At 31.3% G+C, this 22,875-nt stretch overlaps 1 protein-coding gene across 5 annotated transcripts in view; it reads left to right on the top strand.

Moving 5' to 3' along the window:
• Positions 1-22,875, top strand: part of LOC134715474 (coiled-coil domain-containing protein 186-like) — a 70,336-nt gene that overhangs the window by 7,325 nt on the left and 40,136 nt on the right. For 3 of the 5 annotated variants that reach the window (XM_063577664.1, XM_063577665.1, XM_063577666.1), the window contains exons 2-6: positions 3,232-4,737; positions 9,585-9,717; positions 18,222-18,350; positions 19,488-19,700; positions 21,160-21,279. In XM_063577664.1, the coding sequence (XP_063433734.1) occupies positions 3,242-4,737; positions 9,585-9,717; positions 18,222-18,350; positions 19,488-19,700; positions 21,160-21,279 (2,091 nt within the window). In that variant the 5' untranslated portion in view covers positions 3,232-3,241. The remainder of the gene's footprint in view (positions 1-3,231; positions 4,738-9,584; positions 9,718-18,221; positions 18,351-19,487; positions 19,701-21,159; positions 21,280-22,875) is intronic. The other 2 variants (XM_063577667.1, XM_063577663.1) reach the window with 1 other exon arrangement.

Raw genomic sequence — 22,875 nt, 5'->3', positions numbered from 1 at the left:
GGGTTCAACCTATGCGGTGGTATCAGGTTTCACGAAGCATTTTATTTTTATTAATTTTAAATTGCTTAAAGTTAATTAATTAATGTATCTATTTTTAATGAGAAGCATTCAAATGTTTATACAGCTGTGTTATTGAAATTATAATGTGAGTCATTTGAAATATAAAAATTTTAGTGTCACACTCACTGTTGGTGGTCCAAGGACACAGTTATCGTCCTTTGGTTTTCGTTGTCTATGAATATAGTCCCTAGTGTAAACAGTGTATAACTTGCATGTTTTATTTAATACACTTTCCCAATTTATTTCTTGATATTAAATGCATGAAATATTAAGTAGGGGATGTAATTACATGTCAAAAAATTTTTGGTGCTGAATCTTTATGTTAAGTAGTGAATTGGTCCAGTTCTAAAAGGTCAAATTTTATCACGCCTGAAGCTGTCAAACTGAATTTTACACCCCCTTAACACAGAATTGTCAATATTTTGAGTTCGAGCTGGTAGAAGTTTCTATAATTTTGATATTATTTGTCTCACTGGTAGTACACTACACTGTAAAAATCTTTTTGAGAAAGAGCAGGTTGGATTTTTTAAATTTGAATTTATTGTCTAAAAGAAATGCACTACGAAATAACTGTGTTCTTGGGCCTAAGAGATGGATTCCTGAAATATAGATTCTGTACTATGGCAACTTTCCCGCATGATTTGCTGGTTTCAATTTGTCAAACTCAATCAAAGTAAAGGATTTACATCTTTGGTTTACAGAAATTCTGTTAAAATGAGCCATTTTGGCATTCTACGGCTATAATAAGCATTTTAAAGCAGTTTACATTTTATGCCTAAGAGGCATGCTGACTTTCTATCTGACAGCTTTTTGTTCCTGATATTTGTGTTTCTTTGCTTAAATCATATCTAATTAACCATTTGTGAACTCTGAATATAGACAAAAATAGATTATCACAGAAAAAAAGTGCAGCATATTTTATATTCATGGCCCTGGTTAAAAGGCCTAATTGATGTATGTAAAATGTGAAGCGCTTTGTACATCAAATCTGTAGTCCATCACAAATATTTCACTAAATCTGTAAAAAAAGCACTTTACTATATTCAGTACACCTAACTCCTTTATAGGCTACCATATTTTTTTCCCTGTATGATAGTATGTGGTCCAAATTTATGCCTATTGAGACTAAAACTAAATGCAAGTTTTCCATTAAAAAGTGAAAAAACTGGCCGTCAGACCATATTGTCTTTCAAAAAATTTAAATGCAAGAGTCCTTTTGCCATTAGACTTCTTGTATCATAACACCTTAGCATTCCCAATTTATTTCTTGATATCAAATGCATGAAATATTAAGTAGGGGGATGTAATTACATGTCAACAAAATTTTGGTGCTGAATATTTATGTTAAGTAGTGAATTGGTCCAGTTCTAAAAGGTCAAATTTTATCACGCCTGAAGCTGTCAAACGGAATTTTACAACCCCTTAACACATAATTGTCAATATTTTGAGTTAGAGCTGGTAGAAGTTTCTATAATTTTGATATTATTTGTCTCACAGGTAGTACACTACACTGTAAAAATCTTTTTGAGAAAGAGCAGGTTGGATTTTTTAAATTTGAATTTATTGTCTAAAAGAAATGCACTACGAAATAACTGTGTTCTCGGGCCTGGTAATAAATGTTGTAATTATAAGAAAAAATATGTTGAATCTGAATCTGGATTCTAATTAATCCACTGTTTCCATTGCTAAATAAATTATGAAAAGGAAACAAAAGATCAAATATGAACATATAAAACTCTGCTATTAGATGGAAAATTATATACACATTAGACATGTACAATGTGACTAAATGCATGATTTCCTTTTAAAAAAGGGCAAGGTATAATGATGCGATTATAACGGATAGTCGGTTGGTTGCTGTCAACCGATAGTAATAGATAATCGGTTGGTAATTTCAACCGATTATCCAACACTACCAAATGTATACATGCATATCAATATATATATCTATTTACAGGAATAACATTTAAAGTTCATGATTTTAAATAGAAAAGACCAGTTAACAGCTTGTGCCCTTTGATCTTGTAAATGTCTGGATGTTGATACCTTCATCATACTTTAATTGTAGCCTGGTTTTTGTCTTATTCGTTGTTGTCATAGCTATGTAATATGACTAGTGTGAAAGCAGTTTGGTATCTTCAACTTTTCTTTTACAGATCTTTAGTTCAATGCATTTGTGTTAGAGAAAAATGATTACTTGTAGGCCTTTTCAATTGATCATCATGACAATATTCAATAATCGTTCCGTCAAAATAATTCACAAAATCAAAACCCCCAAAAAATAATTCAATTTTAGAATGTGACATTATTTCTAAACACTAAAAAACTTATTAGTATTATTAATTTGAATGTAATCTAAAATTTGATGTAATCTTAAAGTAATCATGATTACACCTGTTTTTATACGACCGCAAAAAAAATTTGCATCATATAAGGCTGTCATGTTGTTGTTGTCTGCGTCGTCGTCTGATTCAGACACATTTAGTTTCAGGACAATAACTTTAGTAATAGTAAACAGATCTCTATGAAATTTTAACATAAAGTTTGAAACCACAATAGGAAGGTTGGGATTGATTTTGGGGGTTATGGTGAACAAGGGGCCCAAAAGGGGTCAAAATAAGTATTTTTCTAGTTTCCAGACAATCACTTGTGTGTAAGTGTATAAATCTTTCTGAAATTGTACCACAAGGTTCCTTAACAAAAAAAGAAGGTTGGAATTGATTTTGGGGGTTATGGCCCAACCTGTTTAGGAATGAGGGGCCAAAAGCAATACTTTTTTAATAGTATGTATAAATTGCTTATTTCTTGACCAATTTCAATGGGGTTCTTGAATTATTGGGGTTCTTAAATATGCTGTATCTAACTGTGTATAATTTTTTTGTTGGAATTTGGTCCACGTACATGAGGTCCAAAGGGCCCAAAATTAAACATTTTTGTTTGATTGAATCAAAAAAGGAACTATCCAGGTTCTTTGATATGCCGAATCTAACAGTGTATTTAGATTTTTAATTTTGGGTCCTGTTTTTAATTGGTCTACATTAAGGTCCAAAGGGTCCGAAATAAAACTTAGTTTGATTTTAACAACAATTAAATTCTTGGGGCTCATTGTATATATAAAATGTAGTTCCCATTCTGTACATACAGCATTTAATGTATCTACGGTATTTGTAGGTAATTAAAGATGTCTGCCATTGACCCAGAAAATGGTGATGTAATAGAAAATCCTGATCCAGAGGCTGACACAGACTTTACAAATTCAGCAGAAGACGAATTTCATTTAGATAGTAATGCTGAGGATGAATTCCATTTAAATAATAACACTCAGAGTGGTATTGAAGATTTAAATGTTGATGTAAGTCCCGAAGCTGCTGCTGCAGGAAATGAGGAGGGAATAAGTGAATGTGATCATGCTAAACTATGTCTAGACAGTGACAATGAACTTCCTTCTTTTGCAAGTGAAAATAGAAATCCTGCAATTCAAACGGGTGAAAAGGAAAGTCCTCATGGGGATGCCAATACTGATTGTACAAATGGTGCACTAGAAAAGTATGAGACAAAATCTTCAGTTTCGGAAATGAACCATACAGAAGAAAGCTTAGATGTAGAAGAACATGTTGAAGCTGATACTTGTGACAGTTTTGAAGTACCAGAAGCAGATTTAGGCCATGACATTCCTGAGGCAGAATTGTGTCAGATAACTGAATCTGCTCGGACTGAATCTGAATGTTGTCAAAATAACTCTGACTCTCTTCAGATGAGAGTAAGCATATATGAGGATGATACTTCTGAAGGAGAAGTGCAGGGAGAAAATGAAACAGAAGAAGTGTTAGACATTGCCCAAGGTTGTAGTTCTGTACCTCAAATATTAAAGTTGACTAAGTCTGAAAGTGTAGAATCATATGAACCGGAATGTGATCAAGAAAGTTCACCTGTGAGTCAAAATAAATGTAATGATGAACCAGAAAACAATGAAAATAGTGCCTGCAGTGAAAATGAATTGACTGAAGGTAGTGAAAAATCTGGCAATATTGAACATATAAAAGTATTAGAAAATAATGAAAGTGCTAATATAGGAGAGGTTGAAGGTTATGCTAGTCTTGTAACATGTGAAAATGAATGTGTTCAGAAGGATGCTGGCAGCATGTCTAGTCAAAACAATGATAATCAGCTGATAACTAATATGCAAACTTTGTGTGATGTATGTGGAAATACCGAAAATGACCAAGACAGATTGAAAGAGGGTGAAAGTTCAATTAAAAAATCAGACCCAACAAATCCTGATGTAGTGAACAAGAAGGAGAGTAGTCATCGTAAGGAGGCATTGGACGCAGGAAAAAATTGTGAAGATTTAAAAGTTGCGATCTCAGATGATGATTTGTTATCCGAGTTAGATTCTGAGTTAGGAGGTGTCTGTGATAATAATATAGATTCTGTTCACTCTATTTCTTCCCAAAATGGCCAAATAAATGGAGATGTAAAAGTCGAAGAATTGAAATTTAATTCAGCAGAAGGTACATCAGAAAGTTCTAATAAAATTGAAAACAGTTCTCCTGATGAAGGTGTGGTTCAAGACCATGACAATATTAGTGAAGAAGCATGGAAAATGATTCAAGACTTGCAATATAAACTCAGTGTATCTAGGCAGCAACTTCAGAGGCAGGAGAAACATCTTCAAAGGTTTGTATAGTAGTCTATGTATGTTAAAAATGCCTATGGTTAAATTAAATTAAACATATTAAATACAATATCAATGTACACTAATCATAACAAGAACTATCTTTATAAAAGATATCCGACGTATTTTAATTTGAGTATATGTTTAAAACTATCATTTTGATAACCTTCAGAAGCACAATGACTTAATGATGCAGGACCTCTTTAATAAAATCTCTATCTGAATGTAACTACAAGAAATTCTTTACTAAGTCTGGTTATATTAAGGCAATTATAATATATAAGAATATTGTGATGACACCTAAAATTTTTATTTGTCAAAAAAAACTAGTGCAAATGAAAAGAAACAAATATATACATTTACTACTGTTTACATTAAACTTAATTCATGGTGAACAAAGCTAGAAACTATTGGTAGTATAAGTAGTATCTTTCTGTTTACATTCACCAAAACCCCGCGGAAATCTCACATGTGTAGGTGCGTTCTAAAAGTCATGTACGTTCGTACAACAAAGTTTACATTAGAAATTATATAATTATATAATTGTCCCGAATAAAGGCTGTCATGGATGCAAAAAGCTATTGGAGAAACAATTATTTAAAAAAATATATAAATCTTTGAAAAATCTAGTTCAAATATTTATAGTTTTTCACTTGCTTTCCATCACGATATAATTTTCAAGACGTTTTTTCAAACACAACCAAATCACCCACAATGACAGAATTTTGTCCAATCACAGAAAGGATTTTCGAGCATGCGTAGTCTGTTGCCATAGTGAAGCGTCCTTAAGTTTAAAGTGCACAAACTGAAATTATACTGACTACGTCGGAAAAATAAGAAGATGTTGCATGATTGACATTGAGACAACTCTCCATAATCATGATAATAGACCAAATGACACAAAATTCAACAATAAGCAAAGCCCATATATTCTTATGCAAGGATTTGTATAGTTAGATTGATACAGACTAAAATCCTTGGCTAATGTATGTTTAATTTGTACTAACAGGATTAACATGAACTTTTGTCCTGCTAGATTCATTATTATCATTAAAACATAAAAAAAAATGTCATAGAAAACAAAGAAAACGAAGAAAGATAAAAAAGAAGTTGGCTTGAATAAGGACTTAGAATCGAACAAAAACACCTCAGATTCAAATGAGAACAGATCTGTGACTGTGTCAGATTCCAGATCTACAGTGAGAAAACCTGCATAACACACAAGAAATCACCTGCCACAAAACCCAAATGCTTATAAATGATCTCGTCTAGAAGACCCTTTTTTCCTAGCATTTTTTATGATGTGTTTCAAAGTACTCGTCCAAGCATTTGGGTTTTGTGGTAGTTGATTTCTGGTGTGTTGTGCAGGTTTTCTCACTGTAGATTTGGAATCTGACACAGTTACAGCTGTTTTTGTTCGATTCTAAGTCCTTATTCAAGCCAACTTCTTTTTTATCTTTCTTCCTTTTTTTCTACTGTTTCTCTGCCACTGCCTTTGTTTTTCTTTATATTGTTTATCAATTTTGGAATTCAAAGTTCTTCTTACTTTAAGCCTTTTTTTGTTAGCTTTGTTTTATAGGTTTTTATCTTGTTTTAAGATTGTCCAACTTCCTCTGATCATGTTTAAATTTCAGATTCAGCCAGTATTTACAGGATCGCTCTTTCCAAGTCTCCTTCTTTGATTTATTTCTTCTAGAGAATTTTGCCCTGCTTATTTCAGCAAATCTAGTGGATGTTTTGAGGAATGGAAGTTTTACCAAAATTTGTTTATATTTACTAGCTGTCTTTCAATTTTCTGTCCTAAAACTAAAGCTTATTTTCATATTTTTCTTAAATTGTTAAATTCATGTCAGGAGTGTGACAAATTACATCTGAATGGTTAATCCTTGAAAAATCTGTAAGTATACCATTTTAAATCAAAATAATTGTTCTATTTTGTACAAAATTCATTTCCTCACTTTCCTATATGATATTATAGTTGTACACACTTATTTCCTTTGATAAATTTGCATTACTGTGCACAAAAAATAGTAAAATGACTGATTAAAACTGATTGTGCCAAAACAATCATGATGAATAATACATTTAAGAGGTAAATGATATGAATTGGTTTCAACATTTCTAACATAAAGAAACTTATGGAACTTGTCCTAGTGAAATTATGAATTGACAGAAAATGCCTTAAAAAAAGCGTCACACTTCTGACATATATAATGCACTCCCACATCTATAATATAAACATATCACAGTTGAAATAATTTTTTTTCTTCTCTTTGGAATAGCCACTTCTGAAAAATAAAGAAGAAAAAAACATTTAAGTCCTATGTATTTTTTGTTAGATGTTTAAAGACAGTTGTCACACTCCTGACATTTTTGGGTGCCACTCTTTGGTGTCCATTAAAACAATAAAATATGTTATTTAGAGCACCAACTTAATTATAGAGCTAATATACCAAATTACCAATACAGACTTATTTCACATACTGACATTATTGAACTTTAAAACTTGGTTACAATGAAGCTTTAATTTTAAAAGTGTCATTTTTTAGAAGTTTTTTTTTCTGTACATATGTACCTTCACAATAAAGGTCAGTGTTTACTTATTTTACAATTTTATTGAACAAAATTGCAAAAATATTTAAGACTAATAATGTAGCAACTACCAGAAATATTTCAGCATTGTATCAAAACAATCCACTTTTTTCAATACTACTTTGAAAATTTTATTTTTTTAATGTCACACCACACTCCTGACAAAAATGGCCTGTTTTTTTATCATTTCTCTGAAGTGGGTTGAGATATCTTCATGAAACTTGGGAGCAAGCTAGCCCTGACTATCCTGCATTTTATAACACCTGTGTTATAATTATAAACTTAACTAATATTAAAATATACCACAAAAAGTAAGAAGCCTCATTTTTTTTTAAATGGCCCAAGAGTCTTCGCTTTGACACATTCCTCATTTCCTTTCTCAATTTGATTCAACATGTTCACTATCTGAAAGATCTGTTGAACAATATAGTACAGTATCCACATCTGATTTACACCACCTTTATATAGCTAGTGTAGGTAGTTTCATGATAACTATGAAGCCCGGCTTTAACTGTCATGACTGTTGTTATTAAAAATTGATGTTTATAATTTAAGAAATTCAGCAAAAGAAAATAAATTATTTGGTTATTAATTATATAATGGTATCAGCCATGTCAGTAACATGTTCATGAACATGTATGCAATTTATATATTTTTGCTTTTATGCACATGGATATTTATTTACACGTACATCATTGTATACATTACATACTAATGTGCATACAAATGAACAATGTAATTTTATTCTTGGAGGAATATGTAGCAAAGCTCATCACTGCACTTTAAAAGTATTTATAACATATATACATTGTACATGTATACATGTTAGCTGCATTCTTCAAAATTTATGACCATGCAACACCCTTTCTTTCAATCCCCCATTCTAAAAAATGAAGAGAAAACCCTGAATACATATAGGTTAATCTACATGTAAATTCTCCACTTAATCTAACCTGCTGTTACATTGTACATGTATTTCTCTTTATATTGACAGTAGTATGAAGTACTGCACCAAAGGTTCACTCAATCATTTCAACAGTAATTTATCTTTAAACATGTTTTCATGTTTGACATTACATGTAGATTTATTTTAATGTGAAAAAGACTAAAAGCAAGACAAATAGACAAATTTAAAGAATAAATGCATACATAGATCCCCTTAAGAAAAAATGACATTTTAATTGTTAATATATTTTATTTATATAATTAAATGATTAACTGATGAATGAAAGGGTTAAGAGAATTTTGTTTTTACTGTGTTTTTTTTTACATGTTCATGCCCATGTGTATTAATTAATCTGATGTCAGTACAATAGAAAGAGCGAAATACATGTGCAAATGTATGTACAAATGTATTTACATACCATTGCATAGTTACAGTTATTTCCAGGTTATTCTAGATCTAGTATTAAAATATTTGAATAGTCTATAAACTGTAAATGCGGTAAATCCTTTTTATTGACTTATTTTATTACAAACATTTTGTGTTTGTCTACAAATCTATTGAAAAAATTTACATAATAGCTCTCATCTGTTGTCCTCAATCAATATTCTAGTTGTTAAAGGTGATTTTCTGATCATTGGTTAAAACAATTCAGATCATTTTGATATATACTGTCATGTCTGTCAGTGGTCACCACAATTCAGAACTATAGCATGTTTAGAGTAAAGTGACTTTCCCCTGGCAGCAATTGGGACCAATAAACCCCCATCAAGGAGACTTCAGGGAGAATTTAAGGATCATGTTAATACTTTATAATTCAGTTCCTTAATATATGAAAGGCCATTTGAATTAAATAAGTCTACATTTTCTCAATAGAAGTGGTTGCCTTATGAGTGGGTGATCCACATGTACTTTAGGGAAAAGTTACTTCTCCTCGGCAGCCAAACAGGGAGAAGAAACTATAAGACCCAACAGGGAGACTTCAGGGTAAATTTCAGGATCTTTATATTACCGTAATACTTTTTATGAATTGAATATCCCAGCATATATATCATCTTTATAAAATTTTGTTCTTTTTATGAGCCTTTTGCATGCCAACTGTTAATTACAAAGGTATTATTTACTGGCCATGTTGTCTTTATCTCAGTGAGATGCAATGTAGCAACCCAACAACATTATGCGGAACAAATATATGTTCACATTTGCACTATTTCAAGATCTCAATCGCCATTTATAAGTTAAGACAAGTATCTATAAATACATTTTGTACATGTATTAAGTTAATGAAATAAAATTATTAATCAACCTTTTCAGAAGTAATGCAGATTATACAGAGCTACACAAGAAGTTAGAAACTGTTACAGAAGAAAGAGACACCTATTTAAAGGCAGTAGAGAGTGCTAGGAACCATAACTCTGATGACCTGTATTTACCACAGATCAAAGAGGTTTGTCTACTGGTACTTCAGAACTATAAGTATCAAGTAATAGTCAAAGGATATATAGGGGTGGTGCACTCATGCTTCACCAACCTTAAATTTAAACACCACTCCTGGATTTCTAGCACCAATCTTGATTATCTCAGAAAAATCCTTGAGTTTCTTTTAATCAGTATGATTCAGAAACACTATCATGAAATGAAAGTTTTATGTTTTTGTCATATATATATTTTGGTACTTCAACAGTTAAAATATTGTATATCCATCTTTGAAAAAATTTCTGTGCTTATCCATATAATCATAATAGATCTCAGTTTTCAATTTGTGAAAAGTGACAGAAAATCTTTCATGTTGATATTTAGTGTAAATAAAGAAGTAATAAGAAGATATGGTATAATTACAAAATGAGACAACTCTCCATCAGAGACTAAGTGAAGCAAAAGTTAACAAATGAAGGTATTGTACAGCCTTCAACAATTGGCAAAACCCATACGGCATTGTATGCTACATGTATGTCATATTATTCTTCACGTTAAAATGCCATGTTTTGATTGGCTAACGTGAGGTGTTAATTTACTTTATCACATGGCTGAGCGGGTGACAATTTTTATACGACCGCAAAATTTGAAAAAGTTTTCGTCGTATATTGCTATCACGTTGGCGTCGTCGTCGTCCGAATTCGCACTCTAACTTTAGTAAAAGTGAACAGAAATCTCTGAAATTTTAACACAAGGTTTAATAAATTTATGTCCACAAAAGGAAGGTGGGTATTGATTTTGGGAGTTTTGGTCCCAACATTTTAGGAATTAGGGGCCAAAAAAGGGCCCAAATAAGCATTTTCTTGTTTTTCGCACTATAACTTTAGTTTAAATTAATAGAAATCTATGAAATTTTGACACAAGGTTTATGACCACAAAAGAAAGGTTGGGATTGATTTGGGAGTTTTGGTTTCAACAGTTTAGGAATTAGGGGCCAAAAAAGGGCCCAAATAAGCATTTTTCTTGGTTTTTGCACCATAACGTTAGTATAAGTAAATAGAAATCTATGAAATTTAAACACAAGGTTTAGGACCATAAAAGGAAGGTTGGTATTGATTTTTGGAGTTTTGGTCTCAACAGTTTAGGAATAAAGGGCCCAAAGGGTCCAAAATTAAACTTTATTTGATTTCATCAAAATTGAATAATTGGGGTTCTTTGATATGCTGAATCTAACTGTGTATGTAGATTCTTAACTTTTGGTCCTGTTTTCAAATTGGTCTACATTAAAGTCCAAAGGGTCCAAAATTAAACTTAATTTGATTTTAACAAAAATTGAAATCTTGGGGTTCTTTGATATGCTGAATCCAAACATGTACTTAGATTTTTGATTATGGGCCCAGTTTTCAAGTTGGTCCAAATCAGGATCTAAAATTATTATAATTAGTATTGTGCAATAGCAAGTCTTTTCAATTGCACAGTATTGCGCAATGGCAAGAAATATCTAATTGCACAATATTGTGAAATAGCAAATTTTTTTTTTAATTAGAGTTATCTTTCTTTGTCCAGAATAGTTAGCAAGAAATATCTAATTTCACAATATTGTGCAATAGCAAGAATTTTTTTTAATTGGAGTCAGACTTGGGGTCAATTACATTGCAATATAATTAATTAAATTACACATTACATTGCAAAAATGATCAATTACATCAATTACACATTACACTGTTTTTGAAATGTAATTAATTACATTACAATTACTTTACTAAAGTAATTAATTAAATTACACATTACATTTCGTCATATAATTTTTTTAACAATATTACATGTATAAATAATGCATGTGTAAAATATTCATGTAAGCATAGTTTAAGCGTTGCATTTGATAATCATTAGCTATTTTAATGTTATGTCATTTAGTCTGAATCTCTTTGGTCTGAATACTTTGACAGCAATTCTAAAAAGCTTTTCGACAGGAGCTAATGTGGCAGATATTGCTTGATAAAAACATGGAAGTTCTATGATCAGAAGATCATCATATTGCAAGGAGGGGGAATTGGTTCCTATTAACTTGCTAAAACATCAAGGGGTATTTTGACACCCCGAAATGAAGTCATCTAAATTAAATATAATATAAATAAAGAAATTATACATGTACATACATCCTAAATAAATTTTTTTACATTGAAAATATCAAAAAGTGTGCTTGTCACAATATTGAAAATAATTTTTAGTACACATAATGTATGAATAATGTCTAAATATTAGCAATATTTTCCTAATTAGATAAAAATACACGTAACAGTGGCATGGCCCCTGGACATTTTAATCTGATTAACTGCTGTTTGTTTTTACAGCTGTTAATTTTTATTTCTATAATCCTTTTGTGTATACTAATTTGACAAAATGATTGTGTGCAGTGATTTAAATTCTAAATGATCTGTCTAAGAAAGATTTTTCACAGTGACATTTTTTTTGGTTTTTGTTTAACAAGGTGATTAATTACTTTTCAATCTATTTAGTTAAAAGATCTTTCTTAAAAACTGAAAACTAATATATGATTCTCACATGATTTTTATTTATAATTAAATAATAATCATTAAAAAACATATCTGTAGATCAAATAAATATTAATATACATTGGGTTCATTCCCTCTATTCCCACTTTTTATAAATCTGGTAAGAAAAGGTAAAATATCATGTGGGAATAGGAGGAAAACTTGTGCAAACAAAGGATTATACTGTACAAACATTTTTAATCAACTGTTAATTGACCAGTGCCTTTTTTTATTAGAACAGGTAATAAGTTATTTTTGCATCTATGAATTCTGTTTTTTTAAACAAAATAAATATGAAAGAAATTAAAACAAATATAAGTAAATTATTTTTATTACTTTTGTTGCACAAATTTAACTGAAGATTCAAGCTATTATAAAAACAAATTATACAACAGCACTAAATAAAATCGCACATTTTAGCACAAACATTAGACAATCACTGTATACAAGTCAATTAAATAAAATTGAGAATGGAAATGTCTATTCCATGTGAAGAAGGTGGGAGGCTGCATCACCAAACTCTACTGTTGTGACTTCCTGGTTGTGATGTCTAACCTTAAGTTCGTCTAATCTGTTGATGATTTCTACATACGTCTTTTAAAGGGCCACTCTCTTCCCACTGGCTACATACTGGATCATTGTCAAGGCGTTCTTATGTTATGGAAGTTTTATTTGTTGAAAGATGTTTGGATGTGGCTGCGTGGAATGTTTCTTCAGTTTGCTGTACCATCCCTCTCGATGATTTGTTGTCCTTGATCCTTGTGTTAAGTAGTGGTTCCAAGGGTGACTGTTTGTTCAACCCAGTTTGTTGTTACATAGTCTGTAAAGGCTGTTTAGTTGATGTTGGTATCAATCTGACCTATGTCTGTTAGGGCATTAAAGCACACACCTTCAACCTCAGCAAAGGGTATAAGTGGAAGTACAGCGGCACAGCATACTAGTTGATGAATATTGTCGTCATCCTTGTATGGGACCTGAAGTCAACTTTCTTGTGCTTTTCCCCAGATGTATTGCGTCTAGTGGCAGAATTTCAGATGGCGACTTTGTTGTTCAGGAAGATATTGGTAGGCTGAAGTTTTAGTTGGTGCTGGTGGCAGAGATCTTTAAGTAAAGTCAGGAAACTTGTATATACTAGTTCACTCTTGGCTGGAAATAAACTGGGTACGAGTGGATTACCATGTATTATATCTGCAGCTGATAAGTGTGTTAGATTCTTTTAGATACTGTGTTGTCGTCTGTTAGCATGATTGATTTGATCAGTTTTGGTAAATGGAAGGTTACTTTGTGTTTGTTGTACATTGTTTTCTTGCAAGATGGAAAAGTTCTCAGACAATTTTTTAAGGTTACAAATTCAAATATTTTAAAATTAATCTGACTCCAACCTATTTATCATAATTTTTCTTTATTTTTAAGTACAAATTCAAAATATTTAAAAATAATTATAACTACAATCTTCTTTCATAATTTATCTTTATTTCTTAGTACAAATTCAAAAAAATAAAAATAAATCTTAACTCCAATCTATTTATCATAATTTTTCTTTATTTTTAAGTATTTCTATGATGAAAAAAGAAACATATTACAAATAAACAAGGTATACTACCTAAACAGTGTACCGAATATGTTAGGCTTTTAAAAAAAATACAGGTAAATCTTTGGTAAAATTCTAATTAACCTTGATTGTTATAAAAACAAATTATTTATCAAAACACCTATTGTTATTTGCAAGTGGGAATAGAAGGAATAGTATTTTTAAAAAGTGGGAATAGGAGGAAGACACCATACATTGTAACTTCAGTATAAAATATAGACTTCATACATTAAAAAAGAATGTGATATCAAGTACTATTTTACAATTTATATTATTAAACACAAATTTATCCTTATCTTTAACACCATAAAAGTACATGTAATTGAAATGTAATTCAAAAGGAATTGAGCATTACATGCTTTTTTCAATGTAATTAATTAAATTACCATTACATGTAATTAAAAAAATGCTCAATTACACATTACATTCAATTACATGGAAAATTGTAATGCATTACACTTAATTACCATTACATTTTCAATTACCCCATCCCTGATTGGAGTTATCTTTCTTTGTCCAGAATCAACTTAAATCTTTGTTATATTCAATATACAATGTATATACAACTCGTCTAAACATCAACCCAACAATGTTAGATCTGTAAATTTGCTTTCGCAAATTCACTTTTTACTACCAACTGATAAATTAAAATAATCTTTACCATTCAGTGATAACAAGCAGTTTTTTTACATCTTAATATTTTATGATGTATTTAAATGAGTAGTTATTTTTGCAAACTCCATTAGAAATTTTAATTGAGATTAGTTTTGGAATAAGGGAAAGGGGGATGTGATTAAAAAAATTGGGTTCAATTTTTCTCATTTGAAATTTCATAAATAAAAAGAAAATTTCTTCAAACATTTTTTTGAGAGGATTAATATTCAACAGCATAGTGAATTGCTCTAAGAGAAAACAAAAATTTAAAGTTCATTAGAACACATTCATTCTGTGTCAGAAACCTATGCTGTGTCAACTATTTAATCACAATCCAAATTTAGAGCTGAATCCAGCTTGAATGTTGTGTCCATACTTGCCCCAACCGTTCAGGGTTCAACCTCTGCAGTCGTATAAAGCTACGCCCTGCGGAGCATCTGGTTTTTGAATGTTACCCTCTCGTTTAAACCAATCAGAAATCGATAGTTTAAAGGACAATTAATTGAATTAACATCAAGTAATTAAAAACAATGATTAAGTTCTACGTTTTGGCTTAGATTTTATTATTTGACTAAAAAAAACAAAAAAAACATCTTGCTTGAACTTTTTTCTTCTAATACCTGTAACGTTGTTATGCAAGTGACGTCATAGAAAATACTTTTTTTTTTAAAACAAAAGTAATCTGTAATCATGGTAATAGACAAAAATGATAGGACATTCAGTATAATAAATTAAATAACACATAGCTGAGAGGGTGATAGAGCAGATTGGTACCCCTAAAAAAGCATTGTCAAACTTGGCTTTGCCACGGTTGACCCTTTGCCGATATTATTGTTTTTAAAAAGCGGAATTAAAAAAGGCAAAATAACTGTTATTCTTATTCGGATGCATAATAAAAAGAAGTAATGCACAAGAGCACGGAGAAATCAAGGATTTGTATAGTTAGATCTAAATATGGACTATAATTTGCTATTGGGCTCGTTTCCTATAACTATAGAAAAGTGATAAAATTGTGAATTACTGTAAGAAAAGTTGTAACTACATCTAAAGATGCCATTATTTCTATCAACATACAAGTGTATGCTACTCTTCCCTAGAAAAAAAATTGAAATAATACAAATTTCAAAGATTCTACAACCGTATTTTTGTGTCGTTTCTCTCGTTACTTTTTGCTTCCGAAGAGCATAACACTGACTGATTTATAGATAATTGTCACCGGCAACTTCGTAACTTTTGCTTTCAAATTACAAAGAACATTGACCAATAAGAATAGTCAGAAGAAAATGCCGAGAACTATAAGTATTTATGTAGCAGATGTAAGAACAGTGGCGTGACTTTTGTGTCCCATTTCGTAACGCAAATTTTAGATGATGTAATCTGCTTTGTTGTAATAGAATTCTTAAAAACAATATGCAAATATGAACTCTCGCGAGATGTTCAAACAGGTAAATCAGAGATGATTTACATTCTTGTTTTGATCTTCGTAATAATTAAGTAAGAAAATGACGTTATCGTTATGCGTTACATTTCACACGAAACAGAAGTCCAGTTATTTATTAAAATTGTTTTTGTCCTTAAGTTCTAATCATTTCCGGTCATACGTGAAACATGTGACTAACATGTGATCACGCCATTACAGCGGTACATACGATATACTAGTTCTAAACATTGTTTTTGTTTCCAACGGGATGTTAGCAAACATAATCTGTAGACTTGTTTCGACTTGTTAAAAAAGGAAAATACAATTTTCAAAGAGATTGCGCCGGGGATCTATTATTTTTCCTATGTGCATATTGTTACATACGATCTTGTGTGAAAATAAATGCCCAATGACTTGACACAATCGATTTCAGATTTGACCGACGTTTAAACACACTAGGTTTCCCAATAACGATGTAAAGGGTCCTTGGAAAATTCAATCGAAATTACGTCTCTTATCATGGTGCCGATGTTCGTTGGATTGATTTTGCTTCAGCAGTAAATATTACTTGATATTTTAGGTGAATAAAGATAATTAAATGAAAAATGCATGTTAATATACCGTTACACTTGGAATGTACAAAGTTGGTAACTTTGTCACAATTTTTAATCAATTTTTTTTATTCATGTTCTGCAAACACTTTTCAGAAACGCAATAAACTTGTCAAAGGAAAAGTAAACTTTTACCAGGCATGACTTGAAAGGAAGTACTTTATTGATTTTAGCTCACTAAAGTAGGTTAAAATGTGGAAACCATGTAGATGGTGTACAGGTCACAAATATCACATGGTGCCTATTTTAAAGATTTTAATTCCAAGTTAAAAGTTTTTTTCTTTACTGGATTTAAAGAATTTTACATTGCCAAGGATTTGGAATAAATTTTCTATAACTGGAATTTCAAAACCAAATATAAATATATTTTTTTGGCCAAAACATCAAGATACAAGGATTATGGTATCCTGTATCAATGAAGAAAATATGGAAAATTCTGAATAAATTGTACTAATTGTTTTCAAAACAAGCACATATTTAGGAGTTTTATAATACTGTTACATTTAAGATGGATATTAAGAAAAAGTATACTGTTCAGATTATTTTAAGCAGATTTTGCAATAAAATAAAACTAAAAAATGCTTTCGGTTTCTTATGGTTTCCGGTCACGTTTAAAAAAAACTTTAATATAACATTGAAAATAGATTTTAAATATTAACATGAAGCAAGTAACACTAGTAATGGTGTTTATTTATGCCTTTTGAATTATATTGTGCAAAATAAAGAAAATAAAGATTGGTTTCCTGTTTGGTTTCCTGACACGTAAACGGTGAATCAAAATGTATTAATTTTTTCTCGAAAAACTCAATTGTTCCATTCATACTATTCTAACACCAACACAACCCACAACGTTAAAATTTTAGAACTTACAAAAAAGGATACAAAAAGAAACCAAAGGCCGAATACCAAATTATGGTCCATATACAAATCCTTGGAGAAATCAACAAAATAAAAATAAAATAAAATTCCACGAAAGTCTATCAATTTTTTTGGCGCATTTAATTAATTTCAAAACATGACGTCATACAAATGAAACCTCTAAAGTTGAAAGTTTTCTGTTACATGAACTATTGAAATTCGTATGATATTGTATTAAAACTGTTTTTTAAGGTGAGTTTTGTTTTATTTTCTAATCTATTGCATTATTTGCATATTTAGACTAATTTCAGCAAGTCAACATGGCGGCTCAGTATTTACGAAATGTCAACTTTGGATTTGACGGAAGCTTACAAGAAAATCATGTAAATTAAAAATGGCAAATGTTGGGTTTGAGAATTAGAAGAATTAAACATTTTTTTTTCTAGCGGTTATTCACAAAATAACCCATGCAAGCTACAGATATTTGAGCTTTATCTAACAGGGAGTAAAAAAGATCAGCCACACACACACCAAACCAACCCTTGCTTCAGTATTTTAATGACCGTAATTATCCTATTAGAATTGAAATAATTCATCTGTTCATGGAAGCCATAGATTGTTGGAAATTTACACATGGCCTGGGACGTGATATTCGTTAATTTTATCCCTCGCTAAAGCTCAGGATAAAATTCGAATATCACGGCCCAGGCTATGTGTAAATTTCCAACAATCTATGGCTTCCAAAAATTATTTCTTAATTTTCAACATAGAAGTGGTTGTCTTATGTATGAGGTGACTACATGGAATATTGTCAGCACCAAAGTCATGTACACTTGTTATTTTCAGTTGGAGTTCACAATATCTCAACAACAACAAGAAATCCGTGGATTGAGGGACAAGCTCTCCAGTCATGATACAGCAGCAAAAAAGGCAATCACAGAACTACAAGTAGAAATAAAGTCAAGAACTGACCAGGTAAATTGTTTTTTGCATAAGGTCACAAGAAAATGTTTTGAGCTGTTAAGTGTACCCGCACACTCAAGGAGTGTACAGGTTTAGGCTAACATAATTATCATCCCATAAAGTTTTGGTAGCATTTTCTGAGGAACTACAATTCAGAGCCTCCTGTCCTGAAATTTGATATCAAACTTCATGTGAGCATACTATACTGTGTATTTCATTTAAAGTTTTCATTGCTCATGAAAATTTTGTTTTCCCTAATACTTCTTTATTCTTACACATACTGGCTATGTATGAAATATTTGTGCATTTTCTCAAGAACTACAAATCAAGACTTTCACAAATAGGAAATCTATCCTTGTGTTAGGGTGTTACTCTATGTAATGCATTTTAAAATCCATGACTCATTAACTTCATATTTATTAATAAAATTGAGAATGGAAATGGGGAATGTATCAAAGAGACAACAACCCGACCATAGAAAAAACAACAGCGGAAGGTCACCAACAGGTCTTCAATGTAACGAGAAATTCCTGCACCCGGAGGTGTCCTTCAGCTGGCCCCTAAACAAATATATACTAGTTCAGTGATAATGAACGCCATACTAATTTCCAAATTGTACACAAGAAACTAAAATTAAAATAATACAAGACTAACAAAGACCAGAGGCTCCTGACTTGGGACAGGCGCAAAAATGCTGTGGGGTTAAACATGTTTATGAGATCTCAACCCTCCCCCTATACCTCTAGTCAATGTAGAAAAGTAAACGCATAACAATACGTAAATGCTTATAGCTAACATATCATTAGTGAACAATATCTCATAGATAATCCCATTGTTAATTATCTCAATGTCTGGGTTTTTTTTTAAACTCATTTATATATTAATGTGTATTGGTCAAAATTTGAATAGACTATGAGAAAATTGAATAACGGCAACATAAATATTTCAAAATTCAGCAAGTAAGGTCTTAATTGCATAAAATATAAAAGTTGGATGATTTGTATGATTGCCTATAGAGACTAATTGTCATAGAGTTTTAGCAATCCTATAAGGCCTATAACTGGACATGCTTTGAAAAGTTATTATAAGGTGTTCTAGGCATATAATACTGGTCACATATTTACTTAAGGTTTTACTTCACTAATGTAGGTGACAAAAGCTTACAGGGAGGTTGTAGCAGAAAAAGATCAAATGGTTGTTAAATATGCACAAGCAGAGAAAAATAATATTGGTGCTCAGAAAGCTATAGAGAGGCTAGAATCTAAAATTAAAGATGCAGCAAAAGAAAAGGATGGACTGTTGGGGAAAATCAAAGATCTGAAGTTAGAGAAAACACGTCTGGGTCATGAACTAGATTTAAAAGTGAGTATCAGTTGATAACATGTTTCCAAATGTGATGACGGTAGAATGTACACAAAACAACTACATTGTGTTATACATGTACTCTTTGGGATCATCAAATTTCTGTTTTGAAAGATTTTGGTTAACTACAGCCAAACCTGTTTTAAAAGTCACCTTCTGATTTTACTGCTAAAGTCATAAATATGCATTTTGCATTTTAACCTGAAATCAAAGGTCATCTCTCTTGTAATGTCAGTTTTCACTGGTCCTTTAGGATGACCTTATAAAAAGGTTTGACTAAATATACTTTTATTTTGGAAATGGTGAACCAACACCTGAAGTGGTTATCGTGCGGTTGGGTAAAAGCGGGTGGATACCACGCGGTATTCACAGTTGTCTTTCACTATAAAAGCAAATAAACGATATTATAGACAACAACACCCATCAATTACCGCATGGTGATTAATTTATTGTGGTCGACATGTTTCGCCAACAAGCGTGGCGTCTTCAGGACAATATTATACATGAAATCCAACAGTGAAGTACAAATTTGGTGGTTGTGCGGTTCGCCGAACAATAGAGATTGTTATGACGACGTTATAGATATAAATAGAAAGTGAAAGTGAATTTTAAATAAGAATCTAGTATAGTTAAAAGTGAAAGTTGTTCAATAAAGTTATTAACGATGTGGTTAGCTGCTATTCTTGCACGTCTGTGTAGTGGTCCTTATAGAGGTTTCTAGTGGTAATATTGTAGAAATGATGGAAGTAGCTCATAAAATGTCAGTTCATTTACAAATTGGACAACACCCCATTGGCCATCCCGTACCAATTCAACTGACTTAGCTCCGAGTGTTGTCCAATTTGGAAATGAACTGACATTTTATGAGCTACTTCCATCATTTTTACAATATTACCACTGGAAACCTCTATGAGGACCACTACACAGACGTGCAATAATAACAGCTAACCACATCGTTAATAACTTTATTGACTAACTTTCACTTCTAACTATACTAGATTCTTATTTTAATTTCACTTTCACTTTCTATTTATATCTATAACGTCGTCATAACAATCTCTATTGTTCGGCGAACCGCACAACCGCCAAATTTGTACTTCACTGTTGGATTTCATGTATAATATTGTCCTGAAGACGCCTCGCTTGTTGGCGAAACATGTCGACCACAATAAATTAATCACCATGGGGTAATTGATGGGTGTTGTTGTCTTTAATATCGTTTAAATATACTTTTGTATAACAGTCTAGTTGATAATAATGTACTCTATTTATTTATTTAATAAGAAGTACACAATGTTAGATTTTTTTTCAGGTGGGAACAAACTGTAAATTTGATGAACTTAACTCCCCAGAAGTGGTTTTACTAGTGAGAGGTTAATTAGAATTTCATACCAGAGTTAACCAGGATTTTAATCAAATTTGGAAACATGACTAAAACATATGTTATTTATTATTTCAGTCAAGTGAAGCTCAGAATATGAGAAAAGAAGCAGAAAAGTTTAAAGAACAAGTTTCTTCATCTGATGTCAGAATTAAATGGGCTCAGAATAAACTACGAGCTGAATTGGATGGTCATAAGGTAGTTGTCTTTAAAATGGCTAAAAATAGAGTTTGAGCTAAACTGGATGATCAGCCAATAAGGCTAGTTTTAAATGGGTTATAAGTTACAACTGAACTTGATGGTTACAAGGTATAGTTGTCATTAAATGGGCTCAGAATAAACTTCAATAACATATAAAGTAAATGAGTTGATAGTGGCCACCGTGTATCATCAGTACACCGGATAAAGGTACTGAACTTGATGGTTACAAGTTATAGTTGTCATTAAATGGGCTCAGAATAAACTTCAATAACATATAAAGTAAATGAGTTGATAGTGGCCACCGTGTATCGTCAGTACACCGGATATAGGTACTAACCAAGCGGGCATGATTGATTTTGACCTTACAAGGTAATGAAGATCTTTGTTTTGCTTAATCAATATTCAATGTACATTTCTCAACATTTGAAATTTCTGCTCCCAAATAATTTTTGTATCGATTTTTTCCTATTCATAAAACAACTTTGCTATTCAAATATTAGAACAATTAACTTGTTCATGCGCAAATAGTTGTGAAAGTCAACACCCACTTTCAATTTCGATACAGTTGTTGAGACATTTACATGTTTTATCTGAAAGAAACCTAATACAGGACAACAGTAATGGTTACCAATCATAAACCTACCTGTTATTACTCATTCCTTGAAACTGTTTGGGTAATAAAAGAGTATGAAAATAAAGTTTTTGTGTACGGTGTACAACAACTTAACTATGCACCTTACATAAGGATTTATGTGGCCGGCTAAACACCGTACACAACACTTCTTTAGGGATAAAATAACGAAAAATAACATATGTATGAAAGATTTCAATGCCAATTATTGAAACAGCTTTACTTATTACACATACACATTGACCTTCTTTCAGAAAAAGAGTTGAAATGAATATAGAAATATATCGGATGAGACGAGGGCCAACTTCTTTTACAAGTATTTGCACATGCTTTTAGTAATCCTTCTTGTTTTGGGAAAATAATGAGACGTCTCTTATCATCAACGTACAACCAAATCATTTCTTAAAACAGCAATTATGTTTAGATTGAAGTGCACATTGATATTATGTGAACAAAACAAAGATTTTTCGTTACCGTTTAAGATCAAAATCACTCATGCCCGCTTGGTTAGTACCTATATCCGCTGTACGATGATACACGGTGGTGGCTTGTTAAGCTATTAATCCAAGGTGAGTCAGGTGACACTCATTCACTAATTGTGGTTCAATGGTAATTTGGAATAAAAACAATTTTCAAAATAAAGTGTTATTAGAATTCTTTTTATCCAATGATATTTTTTTTTTTTTTTATAATTGTATTGATGTTGTGGATAGTAAACTAGCATCAAAATTCAATTTCAATAATTTTTTTTTAGACAGGAGCAATGAAGTCCATCAAAATAAACAAAAAGGTAAAATACCTTAAATTCAAGGTAGATAACTTTGTTTGTTTTGAAATTAAAAAGATTGTAAGAAATACAGCTAATTAATATATTTATAATATTATACATTTAATTGGGTCTCTCAATGGTTGATATTTGCACAATAGATATCATAACCCATTCATTACCTTTTGAAATACAT

The sequence above is a fragment of the Mytilus trossulus genome, chromosome 4, assembly GCF_036588685.1.
Source record: "Mytilus trossulus isolate FHL-02 chromosome 4, PNRI_Mtr1.1.1.hap1, whole genome shotgun sequence".
In the NCBI taxonomy this organism is placed as follows: Eukaryota; Metazoa; Mollusca; class Bivalvia; order Mytilida; family Mytilidae; genus Mytilus; species Mytilus trossulus.
The sequence above is the reverse complement of the archived record's forward strand: the minus strand, read 5'-3'. Positions and strand labels throughout refer to the sequence as shown.